We start from the raw sequence: 19692 nt of genomic DNA, 5'->3' as shown, positions 1-19692 counted from the left end.
ACCAGAATGTTTTAAAAACATTGTGAATGTTTTTAACAATATAAACAATGTTTTTTTTTTATTTTTTTTAATAAAATGTTTTTATTTTTATTTTTTTTAATAAAATGTTTTTATTTTTATTTTTTTTACTGTAAATCATGCGCGGAGTGTTGCTACATCGACTATCTTATAGCCTGACTCGCAAGGGAGTGCTGCTACATCGACTGACAAATAGCCTGACTCGCAAGGGAGTGCTGCTACATCGACTGACAAATAGCCTGACTCGCAAGGGAGTGCTGCTATATCGACTGACAAATAGCCTGACCCGCAAGGGAGTGCTGCTACATCGACTAAGGGTTTGGTTGGGGCAGGCAGTCTATCATTATTAAAAAAAAAAAAATTCCGGTCTTGCATTTTAATTTTTACTTTTTGTCAACAAAATATCGAAAAAACTTTCGGACAACATCTAAGGGTTGTATATATATATATATATATATATATATATATATATTTGCGTGTTGGACGAAAGTAAAAACCATTAATTTAATTACAAATAAATCTTTTTTTAAAAAAACCACAAAAACGCAAATTTAATTGACCAGAATGTTTTTAAAAACATTCTGAATGTTTTTAACAATATAAACCATGTTTTTATTTTTATTATTTTTAATAAAATGTTTTTATTTTTAATTTTTCTAATAAAATGTTTTTTTTTATTTTTTTACTGTAAATCATGCGCGAAGCGTTGCGACATCGACTATCTTATAGCCTGACTCGCAAGGGAGTGCTGCTACATCGACTGACAAATAGCCTGACCCGCAAGGGAGTGCTGCTACATCTGTTATCTTTTAGCCTGACCCGCAAGGGAGTGCTGCTACATCGACTGAGGGTTTTGTTGGGGCAGGCAGTTTATCAATTAATAAAAAAAAAAAATTCCGGTCTTGAATTTGAATTTTAATTTTTGTCAACAAAATATGGAAAAAACTTTCGGACAACATCTAAGGGTTCTATATATATATATATATATATATATATATATATATATATATATATATATATATATATATATATATATATATATATATATATATTTATAAAGATATATTTATATATATATATATTATATTATATATATATATATATATATATATATATATATATATATATATATATATATATATATATATATACATATACATATTATATATATATTGATGTTTGCAAAGAAGCACTACATAAATCATTTTTTAACATCAACTTATTTTTTCAACTTTGTTGTATAGGCTGGTTTGGCGCTTAACCATTCATATATTATAATGGGAATATATATATATATATATATATATATATATATATATATATGTATATATATATATATATATATATATATATATATATATATATATATATATATGTATATATATTTGTATATATATATATATATATTTTCCATATAATATATGAATAGTCAAGCGCCAAACCAGCTGATACAACAAAGTTGAAAAAATTTAAATAAGTATTTAAGTGCCATTATTAGCTCCAATTACTTTTACTTTTTATGGTTTATTGGCTTTTGCTAAAAGCTTTTAAACTTTGTGTCTAACTATCTCATTTCAACGTATTCGTTGTATAGGTTAATTTGGCGCTAAGTCACCCATATTGTGTTGGACCACAATACAATATACTTTTAAAAATTTTTATAATATACAGCTTTGGTAATATAGGGATATTACCAAAAATATTTTTCTCCCAAAGTGCAACAGCTTTTTTTACAATAATATTTTGAAAATAATTAATTTAAATTTCATAGCATTAAATTTTTAAACCTTTTATGAAATTTTGCTTTTCATGAGACCCAACTTGGTATACCTTATGAGAAAATTATTTCTGGGGTGTGATATTTTTTAATAGTTGACACTAGCAGTACTATATTTAAATAAAGTTTTAAAAAATTTAATTTGTTAAGTTTAAAAAAATAAATTTTTTAGAAAGAAGACGTTCAAAGAGCAAAGAGAGATTAGACAAATTTGGTCGTGATGGTAAGGTTTTTTCAAAGTTTGTAAATTTTGTTGATTTGTTAATTTTAATTTTGTGTGTATATATATATATATATATATACATATATATATATATATATATATATATATATATATATATATATATATATATATATATATATATATATATATATATATATATATATATATATATATATATATACTCATTAAATATATATATATATATATATATATTTAATGAGTTGATAAAAAAATTACAGACATAGTAAATTACAATACTATGAACAAAATTCACTCAAAATAACCACCATTAGCATCGATCACTGCTTCAATCCTGCTTTGGAATTTCGAACAAGCTAATGCTACAGTCTCCCTGGGAAGGGCCTCAAAAACTGTTTTAATTTTATCCACTAACTGGGCTTTTGTATTACTGGAAGTGCGATTGGTGTCTTTTTCAACTGCGCCCCATACAAAATAATCCATGGGGTTAAGGTTTGGGGAGTTTGGAGGCCAAACATTTGGACTGGTGAAGTCGTAGAAATTTTCAGACAACCATTTTTGACTTTTCACAGAGGTATGGCAAGGGGCCGAATCCTGCTGCCATACATACGGCCTACAATTGGCTACCCTTGTTATCCAGGGCTTGACTACAGTGTTCAGCAACTCCACGTAGCCATCTGAAGTCAACCTGAGGCCCTCTTGGAAAAAATGCGGAGCCATCACATCGCCTTCAGAGGATACCATCACAGTTTAGGGAAATTTAGTCTGCATTACACAAGTAGCTGACCTTTGTGGCGCTTGTATGAGTTTTAGCGAAGGTCTTCATTGAGTGCAAGCTTCATAGTAGAGGATGCAACATTCATTTCACGTGACAAAGCCCGAATTCCAATGCCAGGGTTCTTCAACACCTGTTCCTGCAGACTTGCGAGGAATTCTGCTGTACGAACGCAATCAGATCGTCTGCTAGGGATCTTTCTTCTTACTACATCCTCGTAGTCACCATTGCAAGTCTCTAGTTCATACCTGATTGTTTTTACTGTGTTCAGGGAGCATTGGGCAGCAGTCATAATATCCTTATTTTGATGGCCGGCACGAATCATCATGATGCAAGTTATTCTCTTCCATGATTCAGGTGGGTTCCAGTCATCCATCCTTTCTGACATCTTGTATATGAATGAAGAAGGGTTCAAACTTTTAAATGACCTGTAGTGTGTATTAATACCTCTAATCTACAAAAAAATATAATCAATTATAAATATGTCAAATTTATCCCGAACACCCTGTATATATATGTATATATGTGTATATATATATATATATATATATATATATATATATATATATATATATATATATATATATATATATATATATATATATTAGTAGAAAATCACTTAACAAAAATTTTTTCCATTTGACACTGTGTTTCATCAACAAAGATTCATCAGAAATGAATGATCAAATTAATAAAACTTCAATTTATACCAAAAATTAAATTACTGGAAGTTGCAAATGTCTTAACTACTGTAAATTTTCACACATTTGTGGAATTTGCTGACACTATTGTAAAAAGAATTCTTTAGAAATGATTACTTATGCTATTTTTTTTAAAAATGTTTTTTAAAAAGGGTAGTTAATGTAAATATTATTTGAACTCATTTATTTTTATAGTTTTTTAGGAGAAACTTATTTTCGTGCCTACATTTAGAAATTAATTCCGATCTTTTGTTTAATAAGCTTTCTTGATTTGCATGTGTAATTATTTCAAATTTTTCTTGTAGGCTTAGTATGCATTTTTTGGAAATATTGTTATATGCAGGCGCTGTTTTAAGGATAGACCAATTTAGTATAAAATCATCAATATTTTTTTCTTTTAATTCCTATATATATTTTGGCAGCATGGTGTCTTTTGAATACTTTTTTTTCTTGAAAGATTGCTTATGATTGGCAAAACGTTTTTTCCATTCACCCTCTGTTATGCCAATATATTGTTTACTAGGTACATTCTTAGAGGAAACAACACATTTATATACCAGATAAATGTTGTCTATTAAAATTGAAATTTTTCAGATCCAAAATTGGTTTTCGGATCCCAATGACGAGAAATTTTTAGCCAATAAAGTGTCAATTTTGTTCATCTTAATTTATCTTATTAATGAACCTAAATTATTGTAATAAGATAAATTTAAACTATATTGTAACTATGACTTTGGCATGATTTAAAAGCAAACTTTATCAATAGTAGTTTAGTCAAGAAGGGCTCTTATTCTTAATTACCAATCAATAAAATAATAAAGAATGTAATATTACAAATACATTGAACTTTCTTAAAGGTTCACATAAAGTTATCTGGGAATGGCGAAAGGGTCAGCAAAAACAAAAAAGATACTTTTACAACATTAAAGAATTTTTAAACATGTTTTTTAAATAATTTTTTTCATAATACAACACATATTTTACTTAATTAAATCCATAGTTCTTAAATACAGCATTTACAATGTCAGTCATAATATTAGATTATTTATATTGTCAAAGATGCTTTAACAATTTTATGTAATTAAAGATAAAAACTTAACATCTGTTTGTAAGCATACATAATAGTACTTAAATGTTTATATAGTTTTAGTTATTTGGCTTCAGCTTTAACCCAAAAAAAAAAAACATTTAATAAAATATTCTGATTATTTTATTTCTATCGTAATGGTAAATGTCAAACATTTTTAAATAATCTGAACTTTTATATATTTTTTAATTTGTGCCTTTTTGGAAGTAGCAATTATTATGAAGCTGTATTATAAAATGTAACAGTACCACCAGTGGTACAGTTTTTATGATTGAAAAAAAAATTTTCTTTATATCTTCTGTTGTTTTAGTTGTTTGTACCTTGGTTGTATCAAACTAATAATAATATTGACTAATTTTAAAAAAATACTTGAAAACCCAGTTGCATTTTTTTGCTCATAAAAATTTCTTTAAAACTTGTGATTGATGCTTATCATCATGGTTGAAATTTGCTCTGGTTCAGCGTCAATCTAATTGGCAACTTAAAAAGGTAGAATAACTCAACTTTAACCAAACAATGTAAAAAAATATTTTCAATGGCTGATTCATTATGCCACAGAATATAATACATAAGCTATTTGGAAAAAATAAACTTCATCAATCCCTCATTGAGCATATTAAAAGAATTTCAAAAGTACAAACAGTTTGTAGCTCTTATCATAATTGTAGAAATGACTAAGCTTTCTCGTGTCACAATATATAAACTTGGTAAACATTGCTATACACTTGCAATGCATTTGTTCAATTAATACACAAATCAAGATTCTCATTAATATAGCTGAGCCACTATTTTTTCCCTGTAAAAAAAACAACAAGCGTTATAAAATAAAAATAAAACAATATATGCCTGAAAAATGTAGTTCACTAAGAAAAATTATAAAATGTACAAGATTGTTGATATTAAAAGAAATGCAAAACTTTTCCATGTTATTTTAAAATCAATTTTCAAAACTGTTTAATTTTTCTAAATTTATAGTTTTATTATTTTTACCATTATTATTCCTGTTATAATTATAGAATAAAATCTAGTTTAGAAAATCTAGTTTCTAAAAATTAATAAAAATTAATTTTTTTTACCTAACTGTATCTCTTTAAATGTTTATGTCAAACCAACATTTATACCAGTAATATATGTTACATTATTTTAAATATCATGTTTTTGCTATGTTCCTATTCCTATTAATTTATACTCCAAATAACTACATGGTAAATTTTATGTCTACATATCCAGGTGAAAAAACCATTATTAACACTGTTAATATTGCAATATTAAAACTGTTATTATTAATATTCACAGTAAACTGTTATTGTCACTGTTATTGTTAATATTCACAGTAAAATTGCAATATTAACAAATGTATAATGTTTACAACATTTTTACAAATAAATGTTTACATTTAATGTTATAAAGTTTCCTAATATTACCTAATATTTCCTAATTGTACCTTATTGAGTAAACAAAACTTCTGACTTTTTGCAGGAGTAAATTCTTCACTCTTTAAATCAAGAATTAAAAATGGTGGATGAAATTTTACAACTTAGTGATTTTTTTAAACTACTTTTTTTCTCGGGCCGGTTCAATGAAGCCCTGCGGTGCACTTTTTCGTCCCACCTGAAAACACAACAAATTCTGCGCGCGCATCAAAAATTATATTACCACAAACAAATTAAATAGGGCCAGTAAAAGTCGACCCAGCCATTATTGGCAATGAATTAAAACAACGCTACAATACTTTAAATAAGTTATAAATAAACATATTACTTAAAAAATAAAATAATTTAAAATTAGAACAAACTCAGAACTATTTATTTTTATAAAACCTGTCTGCAAATAGCTTAGGTTAATAGTTGCATATTTACATATATATAAATACATATTTTCATTAACAAATACTTTATTTTAAATAAATCTAGGTGGCCCTTATTGACAAGCCGCCACTGTTTGTCTCCATAAAGATGATTTTGATATTGATGCAGGGTAGACATTTTGCTACAAGTCATGGTAAGTTACCATAGGATGGTATTGATGGCAAAACAATTAACTACAAATGCAAGTCTACAAAGGCTGATAAATGACCAGATATTGAATTGTAATAAAATGTTTGACTACTGTAAATATAATATTAAAGGGATATTTTTTTTCAAGGTTGAATAATAGAAGTGTGCACTACTTTAAAAAATGTTTTCAGGTAGAATAATTCCTGGAACTAGACGCTATCATCAATTTAACCCAATCTATAAATATTATTAATTGAAGATATTAATATAACAGACATGTTTTCTTATTCTGGTATTCAAAGTGTTCAACCTACTTAGCAAATTAACATGAATACAATGAAATTTGGTGAATTTATTCTGTGTAAATATGATACCTTTCATTGGATTGGTATGATAAATAAAATTGAAAATATTGAGCAAGATGTTATGGTATGCACCAGCACAGTCCTTTTAACAAATTTTTCTGGTCATTTAGAGCAGATAAGTGTTGGGTTCCAATTACCAACATAGTTTGCATTATTGATGCACCTGTAACAACAACTGGGCGTATGTATACTTTGACCGCTCTAAGCATAATTCAACACAATCTTGACACTTGTTTACTATATTTTTGTATTTTTTTTTTGTAAACAAATAAAATGGAACAAGTACAAACCAAAAAATTTTTGAAGAAAATATTTTCAAAGTTATCTTTACTTTATAGAAAATGCAAATAATAAAAAACTTTTTTTTGAGAAAATAAGTAGGGCATGACCCCAGTGCCCTGGGCAAAGGACCTCTGGTTGTCTGCCCTGGAAACAATTTTAACACGCATATATCAGGACTACACAAATGGTGAAGTTTTCAGAGCTCCAGTTTGTCTGGAAGGTAGTAAAAAATCTTTAGTTGTCAGTACTCTCTTCTTTCGCGTAGACCGCCGTGGTGAAATTTACACTGCACTACGTTTAATGTGTTCAATTTTTTTAAATATTTTGATAACTTTATTTATTTTTTTACATATATAAATACATATATTTTGATTACATTCGATTAAGTTTTATTTCGAAATCAATGCAATGGCATCTTGAGCCGAAGAAAAACTTTGAATAACTGACAGGGTATTTGTCATAGGGAACAAAAAATTGCTTCGAATTACTGCAGGATTGAATAACTGGTGGATATTTGCATGAGTTTGAAGGAAAATTCACGGAAATGAAAATTGATTTGAATAAGTGGAAAACTCTAATAAGTGCCAGTTCAAACAACAGGGAATTTCTCTCTCTCTCTCTCTCTCTCTCTCTCTCTCTCTCTCTCTCTCTCTATATATATATATATATATATATATATATATATATATATATATATATATATATATATATATATATATATATATATATATATATGTGATATATATATATGTGTGATATATATATATATATATATATATATATATATATATATATATATATGTGTGTGATATATATATATATATATATATATCATATATAATATTTCAAAAAGTTGGGGTAGGGGGCTGTTGATCCCTCTGCCCCTCTATTTTCTCCCCTTTTTGAAGCAAAATAAAAGCAACCCCTAAAAAAAATTTTTATTTAAAAATTTTTTAAATCTAGTGTTATTTTATAATTTAGTATACATAAAGGGGTTGTTGGCAAATATTTGATAAAAAAATATGTTGATATAATTTTATATCAATGTTCAAAAAACAAGTTTTATTTGTCATAAAATGTTGTTTTATAGGCAAAATTCAAACAAAATCTAACAAAAGTAAATAACTCAAAGTAAATCACTATTATTTTGATAATAGTGATTTACTTTGAGTTAATTATTATTATTATAATTATGGATATTACAAACATTCCCAATATTTTATCACTTTTAAGGCTTTCAAAAAAAATTTTTTTTTTAATGTAAAATTTATACTATCAATAACAAGTAATATTAGTCAAAAATTGCTGTATGAGGTAATTCTTGTACAATTTTGCTCATCTTGGTCTCACTTTTTTAGTTTTCTTATTGGTAATATAGATATCAGGAAGAATAATTGAATTTCTGAAAAAAAAAATTATTTTTACTCCACCCTATTTTTTATTCCACCTTAATCATATTCAAGTATAAATTTATAAACACACATTCTTATTCAATCCCAAGTTAGTAATTTACACTCCATCATATGTTTTTAAGTAATTTTCAGAAATGCTAAACTTTATAAATTAAAAACTTTTAGTATGCATACCAATTTTGAAGTCAAATGATTTTTGATTTGGTGTTTTGCAACTGCTTAATGAACTTTTTTTTAATATCTCACAAGAAGAACTTGTATGCTTAATTGATGTTTCTATTGCACTTTTTGTAATTTAAAATATTAAAATGATTAGATCTAGAATAACAGCAATCTAAACTTAGTCAATGAGTAAAAACTATTTAAATTTAACTTGTATGCTTAATTGGTGTGACACTTAATAAGTTATGTATTATGTTATTAGTTGGTGATTTTTTTCTTATTTTAATGTGTCAATTAAAAATATTAACTTTAGTTGGTCGTAGTGAAAGACGTCCTCAGAGAGATGAACCACGCAAGAAAGAAGATGTTGTTGCAAGAGAAGATTTAAGAAAAAGAAATGATGAACACTATAGTGGAGGAAGAGATTATTTTGGGAGCACCTATCAGCCATCAAAAGATAATGAGCGATATGAAAGGTGATTACCTTTTCTTTATGCTGCTTTTTTTTCTGTATTTATCTACTACTGCAGATTTAGGTCAACATGGTATATAGTTAGCAGTACGATATATTCTTCATGCTTTAATTTTTACAATGTTGACTTGAATCAAGAAACTTTTTCACAAAAAGATGAAAGAAAAGAAAAACAGTTTTTGAAAAATTTCAATTAAAAATTTCTATTGATTTATGCACTGAAAATCTTGTAGATGGCTCTTTCACTTTCACTTTCAAATATTATGTTTTAGCATACCTATAACTGAATTATAGGTGTGCTAAAACATAACATTTATATTAAATTCTTTAAACTTACTTTAAATGGTAAAAGCTTTCATTTTATTCCTGATAATTAAAAACAACAATGTTTTTATAAATTTCATTACATAGTTTTTTTATGTTTTTAATATATTTTATTAATATGCTTTTTTAAGCAAACATCCACTTAAAATTATTGCGGACATTATTTTATTGTTGTATGCTGTTTCTAAATCTGAAATTAAAGTGCCTTGTTTTTTTTTTTAAACGTCAAAAGTAACAAAAAAGTTAAAAACAAATGCTTTTCCTTGTTTTGTTCTTGTTTTATTTTTTTGCATAACTTTGCACTTATTTCCATTGAACTTAATCAACCACTTATTTGACCTGACCAATTTGTCAGGTCAGGTTATCCTAATACTGGTAACATGTAACCCAGTACATTCTGCTTCATGTCCTGCTGTCTTGTAGGATACACCTTTTTAGGCAAAGACTAGGTGATGCCAACTCCGACTTTAAACATCCCTTGCCTTAAAGCTCTTGGTTGAGTAAAGGCTAGAGGTGGTGTCTTGATAAAAATACTCATCTTGGACAGATGTTAAATGCGTTCAGCTACTGTCTTGTAGAAGGCCTCCTAAGACTTAAGGGGTAAACAGATTCTATCTGCTGACCAGCCTTGCACCCCTTCTTCATCTATTAGGCTGGCACAGATGTATTTTTAATACATTGTTTCGAGTTTATGATGTTGAACGCTGGATCTTCTGGACTCAATGCATAAATTTTGCTTGTGTCTCTGTTTTTATGTCTAGGCGACTTATTCTATTTTCTCGTAATGAGGGTACAGCTCTAAAACTCAGTTTTATGGTTCTGAGGCCGGCTGATAGTCAGGTTTCCTGAACTCTGTGGTAGCTTTCAACGAGGCTGATTTCATAAACAGCTAAAAAATATCAAAGTATTAACAGTACCATGTTTTGCATGGATGGTGTCCCTATTTGTACTTTTGGTAGCATTGCCAAGGTCACATTTGGAGCCCTTTGTTACAGCTTAGGGTTTATTAATAGTAATGAGGCAATTTCTTGGGCTATTAAACAGTGTACTGAGTACTATCTATGCTTTGAGTCAAGTTCTTTAACAAATTTAAAAATGAATAAAGTACCAAAAACTATAAAACACAAAAAATCATTGTCATCACCAAGTTCTCTAAATCTATCATTCACTAATATTCGTGGTCTTTGAAGTAACTTTTCTTCTGTTGAGTCTTATCTCTTGCAAAGTTTACCAGACCTACTTGCTCTTTGTGAGACTAATTTGAGTTCAGCTGTCTCATCTTGTGATCTTAGTGTTGATGGTTATCTTCCTTTAATTCATAAAGACTCCAATCGTCACATGCTTAGTCTGGGCATTTATATTCGTAAGTATTCACCCATTTGTCGGGAAACTAGGTTCGAATCCGCAGACCATTCTTTTATGTGCTTCCGTTTAGCTCTTCTTCACTTTATCGCCTTTCTCTTTGTTCTATATTGCTCTCCTTCATCTCAAGACTGCACTCTTTTCAATGTTACGTCTGATCAAATTGACCTAGCCCTCTCTCTTTATCCATCAGCCAATATTGTTGTTGTTGGTGACTTTAATGCTCATCACACTGAATGGCTTGGCTCTAGTGTCAGTAACTCTGCAGGCATTGAAGTCCACAACTTTTGTCTTTCTCAATCTCTAACTCAAATAATCAACTTTTCAACTCGCTTTCCAGACAACCCGAATCATTTACCTTCTCTACTCGACTTATGTCTTGTTTCTGATCCTAGTCAGTGCTCGGTTTCTCCACATTCACCCTTAGGTGCTTCTGATCACAGTTTGATCTTTCTAAAACTATTACCTCATTTATCTTCATCATCTGAATCCCATTATTATCGTACCTCTTACAACTACCTTAAAGCTGACTGGGACTCTTTCCGTGATTTTCTTCGTGATGGCCCTTGGGTCGAAATCTTTCGTCTTCCTGTTGACAAATGTGCTTCTTATATAACTTCAAGGATTCAGGCTGGCATGGAATCTTTTGTTCCCACCCAACAATTTCAGGTCAAGCCTCACTCTTCTCCATGGTTTTCATCACATTGTTCTGCTGCAATTGCCAATCAAAACCATTACTTCCATATCTATGAACAAAATAATTCTGCAGAAAACAGATGTCTGCCTGATACTGGTAGAAACCATTGTAAAAATGTTTTGTCTAACGCCAAAGCCTGTTATTCTCAGGTCATGAAATCTTGCATTTCATCACAAAAATTAGGCTCTCGTGACTTCTGGAGAATCTTTAATAGTATCAATAATAAGGGCGAATCTGTAATTTCACCTCTCTTGTATGGTTTAGACTTTGTTGCCTCACCTTTCATCAATATCATCTCTTGATTCCACTAGTTGCATTCTACCTGATATAGCTGTCAAACAGGTTGATCCATTGCTTGACATTTGTATCACTCCAGCTTATGTATCTAAAGTGATTTCCTGCTTAGACTCTTTTACAGCTTGTGGCCCGGACAACATACCTGTTATAGTCTCGCAGAAGTGTTCTCGGAAGCTGTTGTCTATACTTTCAAAACTATTCAGCAAATACTTATCTGAGTCTTGTTTTCCAGCCTGCTGGAATTTTTGAAAGCGGCATCTGTTATGCCTTTTTTCAAAAATTCTGGAGAGCGATCTGTTTTGTCTAACTACTGTCTCATTAGTCTTCTTCCTATCATAACCAAGGTTTTTGAATATAATTAACAAGCAATCTCTCATTTTGAATCTAATAACTTACTTTCTGAATCTGGTCTTCTTTATAAGCTCTTCTTACCGTGGATCTTCTAATGATGACCTTTCTCTTTTAGACAAGGTGCAAAAACGCATTGTAAACATAGTTGGACCTGCTCTTGTACCCAACCTCCAACCATTATCACATCGTCGTAATGTTGCTTCTTTTTCTCTTTTCTACAGATACTATAATGGGCACTGCTCTAATGAGCTAGCATCTCATGTGTCATCTACTAAAATTTATTCTCATATTACTTGTCATTCAATTAAGTCTTATCCTTTTCTGTGACTGTTCCTAAGTGCTCCAAAAAGTCTTATTTTTATAGTTTTTTTTCTCAAACATCAGTTCTTTGGAATTCGCTTTCTTCATCTTGCTTTTCTGATTCATATAATTTGCAATCCTTTAAGTCGTCTGTCAATCGTTATCTTGCTCTACAATCTTTATCTTTTCTCTTTCAGTAACTTCCAACTCTAATTAGTGGTTTCTTGCTGCCTTGTTGGAAGCAAAGATGTTTTAAAAACAAGAAAAAATTTGGTTTATTGTTGACATGATTTTATATGTATCATCTGCAAATAATTCTAATTTATTTAGTATATTAATATTTAAGTCATTTATATAAATTACAAATAGTAATGGGCCAAGAACTGAACCCTGAGGTACTCCGCTTGTAACTTCCTCCTAACATGAAACTAATTCACCCAGTACAACTCTTTGTTTTCTATTACTAAGGAATGCTTTACACCATTGTAAAATATAAGAGTGAAAACCATAACTATAAAGCTTGCAACATAATTTAGATAAAGAAACCGAATCAAAAACTTTTGCAAAGTCCAAAAATATTATATTGACATTATTACCAGCTTTGATTTCTCTTGTAATAAAATCAAAAGTCTTTTACAAATTTGAACAACAGTTTTTAATATTAACAAATCTATTCTGTTCACTTGCTAATAATTTATTATAAGACAAATGGTTCATCATAACTTTGCGAATAATTTTCTCCATAATTTTGCAAACTATTGATGTTAATGATATTAGTCGATAGTTTGAAGGATCTTTTCTTTTTTTCTTTTTTTGAACAGTGGAGTTATGTTTGCAATTAACCATTCATTTGGTTAACACCACTATAATGTGACATTTTGTAGATCAGTGATAATGGGTGAGAAAGTGATTTTGAACATTCTTTGAGAACACAAGGATGAACTTTGCCAATACCAATTGCTTTATTAACATTAAAGTTTAATAAATGATATTCAATATCAGTGTTATTAAAACCTGGTTCACTACAAAAAATTTCACATTTTGAAGGAAAAGTTACAGGGTTTAGTATGTCATCTTTTAAAAATACTGAAATGAAATACTCATTTAAACATATTGCAGTATCTACCTCATTTGTTATAGTTGAACAGCTTTAACAGCAGCTTTAAGTGCTTTAATTGAATCTTTTATAACTGTTTTACAATTTAAATATGAATAAATACTTTTACAGGTTTTTTTTTGAGTTTTTAGCCAGATTTAATTCAAAGGCTCTTAAATCTTTATTAACTTTTTTTTGACATTTTTATTCAAGGTTTTATAGTCATTTACCATGTCAGCTTCTTTAAATTTTGAATGCCTGCATTTGCTCTTTAGTCATTCATGGAGTAGTAGTAGTAGTAGAGTAGTAGTCGTAGTAGTAGTAGTAGTAGTAGTAGTAGTAGTAGTAGTAGTAGTAGTAGTAGTAGTAGTAGTAGTAGTAGTAGTAGTTGTAGTTGTAGTAGTAGTAGTAGTAGTAGTAGTAGTAGTTTTAGTAGTAGTAATAATAATAATAACAATTGTTTAATAACAGTTTTTATCACCGTATATGAATTATTTATTAGTGGGTATCGTCAGCCGCCACCACCACCTTTTCCACCTAGTGGATATGTCAATCGGCATGAGCAAGCTGAACACCTAAGGCAGAGAGGAAAAGACTTACAACCTGGTGATTTTTTTTTTTTTAGTTAAATATTTAACATTTGTTGTTAGTTGCTATTTTGTATTGGGAAAATTTGTACCAAGTTCTATTTGCAACATATGCCCAATCTGTATGTAAAACTCAATAAGCGGTTTGCAGCGTTATTAACAAAGCATAGGAAACAAGGCCAAAACAAACATTACTTATAACTGTTATAAATAAATGTATAAAAGTAGTAAAACATTTAGTTCATTTAACATGTTTTTGTTATATGGTTCAATATGGTTTATTTAACATGTGTGTGTTGTTCAATATAGTGCATTTAATATATGTATATTGGTCAATTTGACTTATTTAACATATTTATGTTGCTCAATATAGTTTATTTAATGTATCTTGTTTGATATGGTTAATTTAATGCACCTTGTTTATAATATGTTTCATTTTATATAGTATGTATGTAATTATATATTTATTAGGATGTTGTCGTAACAACATTTTTTTAAAATGTCTTCTTACACATACTTTTTGTTTTATATAGTAAAATGACACTAAATTGATAAAATTAGCATTCAAAAAATATTTTTTGGGTTGCAATTGTTTTGATTTGATTTAAAAGAAAAGTATTTAAACTATTCATTTTGACAACATTAAATTTTTACAACTTTCATATAATATACTATGGTAAAGAAGTAACAAATTACTTTTAAAGTTTTTTTTTAATCAATATACTATAGTTAATTTTAAAAATTTGCTGTTACTTTTTTAGTGTATTAGTAGTATACCCATATATTCATGGCCATACTGTGAATGTTTTCTCATATTCATGTTCATGGTCATACCATAATTTGCTTAATTTTTTTTAATCAAATAAACCATGTCTCATATTCATGTTTATGGTCAAATAAACCATGTCTCATATTCATGTTCATGGTCAAATAAACCATGTCTCATATTCATGTTCATGGTCAAACAAACCATGTCTTTATTTTTCAAATTATGCTAACTGTTCATTTGTTCAAATTTTTTAAATTTTTCATTTCTTACATAAAAACTGCTCACAATTTTTTTCTTAGTTGAAGATGATGATGATGATGCAAAAAAAGTTCAGCAACTTATGGGCTTTACGGGTTTTGTCACCACAAAGGTTGCATATTTTGTTAAATTTTTTAATATAAGTGTTACTTATAATTAGTCATTTTATGTTTCATGAGATTTTTTTTGTTTCAGAACAAGCACGTGGAGGGGAATGCTGATGGTTGTTCAAAGATTAACAAACCAAGGAAGTTTAGGTAACTTTTTTTTTTCTAATAATAAATTTCCTAATGGACTCATAGGTACCCTTTTATCCACTCACGCATTTTGTGTAAAAAAAACCTTATAAAATTAAAAATTATAAGATTTTGATTGACCAAAATATTTACCTTATAATGAAGACATTTTATGAAATTATTTTAGTCCTTTAAGTTTGATGCTATTGTCATCCTTTGAGTGTGATACTATTGTCGTCCTTTGAGTTTTATGGTATTGTCATTCTTTGTGTGTGATGCTATTGTCGTCCTTTGTGTGTGATGCTATCATCGTCCTTTGTGTGTGATGCTATTGTTGTCCTTTGTGTGTGATGCTATTGTTGTCCTTTGTGTGTGATGCTATTGTCGTCCTTTGTGTGTGATTCTATTGTAGTTTAAAAGTAGAACTAAAAAATAGCACTTAAGTTCAAGAAAGTGAAAGTAAAAAATCTAAAAGTTAACAGGAGTGCTAAACCCAACACTGTCTCGATCGTGTATCATTAGTCTATTTTAAATTTAGTTTGTTACTATGCATGATATTCACATTAACATCTTGGTTTCCATCACTGGTGATGAGCCTTTATTTACCAAAGATTGTTCAGTTAATAAATATCATAGACAGTACCACTAGTTTGGTCATATTGTTAGGTCATGATGAAGATGATCAAAAAATATACAATAGCAATTGAGTTGATTTTTTCATCGTTTTTATAAATGATGAATGAATGTATTGTTGCTTTAACTGTCAGTAAAACTGTTGTTTCATCTGTCAGTAAAATCGTAAAACAAACTTGCACAATATATTTGTGTAAAATTGTCTTACAGCCATGTTGCCTTGCCAACAGCCATGTTGGGAGTATAACTATAAGTTACTGAAATAGTGTTGGTTCTCAAGGAAGATCAGCATTCCAGACTTATTCAAAAGCCTTTGATATGTCAAGTGCAATAACCCTTACCTCACTGCCTCCATCTTATGCACAATAGAAACTTTTAGTTACATCAGTTAACAAAACAGCTATAGAACAAGAGGATCAAAATCCATATCATCAGTAAGTAGTTAGGCGACCTGCATTTCTTTTATTTAATAAAGAAATTTAAATCTTCTATAAGCTTGATACCTTGCAAAGCAAGGTATCAAGCTTACAGGAGACATCAAAGACTAATGTTTTGATCCAGTAGAGCAAACAACTTGCTCAAGTTGTGGAAAAGTATTGAAAAAGCTTTAAAGGAGCGAATTTCTCAAAGAAATCAATTGAAATAAATTTTCAACAAACAAAAAAATAACATTTCAATAATGTTATTAATTGTATATTTATAAATATTTTAATAAATCTTTTGTAGGATTATTACAAATAGTTGTAAATGAATCAAATTTTCTAAAGTTATTTCCTAATTACTAATAATTAAATTCTGTAAGTCTAAGAAACAACAGTTAGTAGCTGAAAACATTGCACAATTTTATATTCTAATTTACAATGTTTTGTGAGGGATCTACAAATCGTACTAAATTCAAATTTTTTGGTATATAGCTTTTTTGAGACCATGTCATCACTGGTGAAAACCCCGGTTAAAATTTCAAATGGAATACCCTACTCATTTTTTCAAATGAATACCCTACTCATTTTTTTACCCTACTCACATTTTTTTAGACCATGTCATCACTGGTAAAAACCCCGGTTAAAATTTCAAATGGATTACCCTACTCATACAGCACGTTTTAGGTCATTTCATTCATTCATTGATTTCTTTCAATAATTGAAAGACATTTATTCTCAAAAGAGAAGTTTTAAATTCTTAAACAGCAGAAAAAGACTAATATGTACAGTCAAGTTGAAATAAATAAAAAATTTTTATGTATGGATTAATGTACTTTTACAATTATCCATACTTAAAAAGTATGGATAAATGTAAAAGTACATAAAGTTTTTTATGTATATTTATTATTTATGTATAATTAACTAGCTAACAATACCAGAAAATTGGGCCATCAAAGTTAAACATATGTCAATCTATTGTTAGACATTCAAGTTATCTTTACTTTCATTTGCTAAAGTCGTTTCTCAACTAGTTTCTTGCATAGCTTGTTGTCCAGACAACATATCTTTCAGCCTTACGTGTTCTTCAGAACTCTCTTCAATACTCTTGTATGACTTTTAGCAAGCTGCTAAACAAGTGCTTTACTGAATCTTGTTTTCTTGTCTGCTGGAAAATGACATGCAATGTTATGATTATTAAACCTCTGCAGATTGCTTGGACTCCTCTAACTATCCTCCAATCAGCCATTTTATTTTTATTAGCAAGGTCTTTAAGTCTTTAATTAACAAACTTCTAATATCTTCTCTTCAGTTCAACAGCTGTCTAACAGTCAATATCAGATTTCGATCCCCCCCCCCCTTTCTTGTGCTGACTTGTTAACCGCAATAACAAAAATGTTTTCACATGCATTAGATTGAAACAGTAATTCAAGATTAGTAGATGATGTGAGAACATATAGTAGAGTATAAATATTGAGTGAATAATATCAGTAAATATTTAATAATTTAATTTTTAATAAATATTGAGTTAATAACAGTCTAGAAATTAAAAACAAACTTGTTCAAGCAATAGTTAAATTTAGACCTATGAACTTATGAAATGAAATTGTATATACAAAATGTTTAAAACTTTTCTATTTAGACAATACATGAATCGACGCGGTGGATTTAATCGACCACTAGATTGGGTTCAATAGGCAAAAAGGATAAAAACGTTGCACGTCTTCACGTCATAAAATTGACGTATACGCGTCATAGAATAGTCGTCAAAAGATTAAAATATTAGCTCACATGGCTTCATTTAATTTTATCATAAATCTTCATTTAATGAAGTGAAGCCGCAAAGAAAAATATTGATGAACACTTTTATTACTAAACTAATTTTTGACAGTAATTTTGCTGAAATAAACTGCTTATAAATAAAGTTTTCTTTTCAAATTTTCTATGTACTTTCAGGTGCTTAATAAAGATGGAGTGGTAATAAACGGGTGGTTGGGAATTTATGTTCAGATCTAACAAACAGGGAGGGGGGGTGAGGTTAAAATTTATCAGTTTAACATATTTTAAACCATTTTTAATGTTTTATACTTGAATTTAATCACCTCTTGAATTAAATTTACCTCTTAAATTAAATCCCCTCTTGAAATAAATCACCTCTTGAATTAAATTATCTCTTGTTCTTCTGGTTAGTTAAGTTAGTTAGGAAAGATCTGTAATTTAAAGACATTTCAACATATCGTTATATTTCAAATTCCTCAACGAAGGAACAATTCTGGTTGCATGATGTACTCTTTTAAAGCTTTAATTTCACTTTTATAGTGGTGAATGAAAGGGTGAATTTTTCGAAAAATAGAAAACATCCTCTCCCGTGTATTAGGCAACTGAAAGTATTTAGTCTTAATCTAAGACTGTTGAAGGAACAATGATGCATCTTTAGTTTGAACAACAGCGCATCTTTAGAAAAAATATATTTTTTGAAGCTGTGACAAAATAAAATTTGTATGCTATATTTCTAACATGTTAAACTGATGAAGAATGCGGTTAAGTAAATGCAACTGTGAATATTCCGTTCTATATGGGGTAACGTCGTATATTTTATGCCATAAATTTTACAGCATATTATAAAGGGTGACATAATAGGAGTTTCGACAAAAATAAAAAGAAAATATTTTAAGTTTATAAGCACCTATGATTTGTAAGTAAAATTTGTATGTACCTATTATTTATTAGTAAAATTAGCATAACTAGAATGCATAGCATTATAAATTCACAAGTTGGGCAAATTTGAGAATTTTTTGTTTTTCTAGTTAATTAAAATGTGTCCGTTCTGAAACTGTTGGTAAAAAAAACTTTCTGACGCATGGTTTAATATATAAAAGATCCAAAAGGGAGCTCATAAAAAAAAAAGTTTCTGAGAAAAGAAAAAAAAAGTCATTAAAATTTAAATATTTTTATGTCTCTTTCTGTTCATCGCGAATAACGTTACAAAAATTTTTTTTTCAATTTTCGTGTATTTTTTTAAAAAATGCACGAAAATTGAAAAAAAGGAAAAGTATTTTTTAAGGAAAAGTATTTTTTAGGTAACGGCCTATTAGGGGTCGTTAGAAATTTAA

General features: G+C 28.8%; 1 protein-coding gene across 1 annotated transcript in view; it reads left to right on the top strand.

The window, feature by feature from the left end:
• The window catches only part of LOC100200665 (U4/U6.U5 small nuclear ribonucleoprotein 27 kDa protein), a 21948-nt gene extending 3445 nt beyond the window's left edge, over positions 1–18503 (top strand). The window contains exons 2-7 of the mRNA XM_065792028.1: positions 1968–2018; positions 9092–9254; positions 14180–14283; positions 15333–15403; positions 15487–15548; positions 18222–18503. Of these exons, the coding sequence (XP_065648100.1) occupies positions 1968–2018; positions 9092–9254; positions 14180–14283; positions 15333–15403; positions 15487–15548; positions 18222–18276 (506 nt within the window). The 3' untranslated portion in view covers positions 18277–18503. The remainder of the gene's footprint in view (positions 1–1967; positions 2019–9091; positions 9255–14179; positions 14284–15332; positions 15404–15486; positions 15549–18221) is intronic.
• The last annotated feature ends 1189 nt before the right edge of the window (positions 18504–19692 follow it).

The sequence above is a fragment of the Hydra vulgaris genome, chromosome 03 (assembly GCF_038396675.1).
Source record: "Hydra vulgaris chromosome 03, alternate assembly HydraT2T_AEP".
In the NCBI taxonomy this organism is placed as follows: Eukaryota; Metazoa; Cnidaria; class Hydrozoa; order Anthoathecata; family Hydridae; genus Hydra; species Hydra vulgaris.
This window is presented reverse-complemented; position numbering and strand designations above follow the sequence as displayed.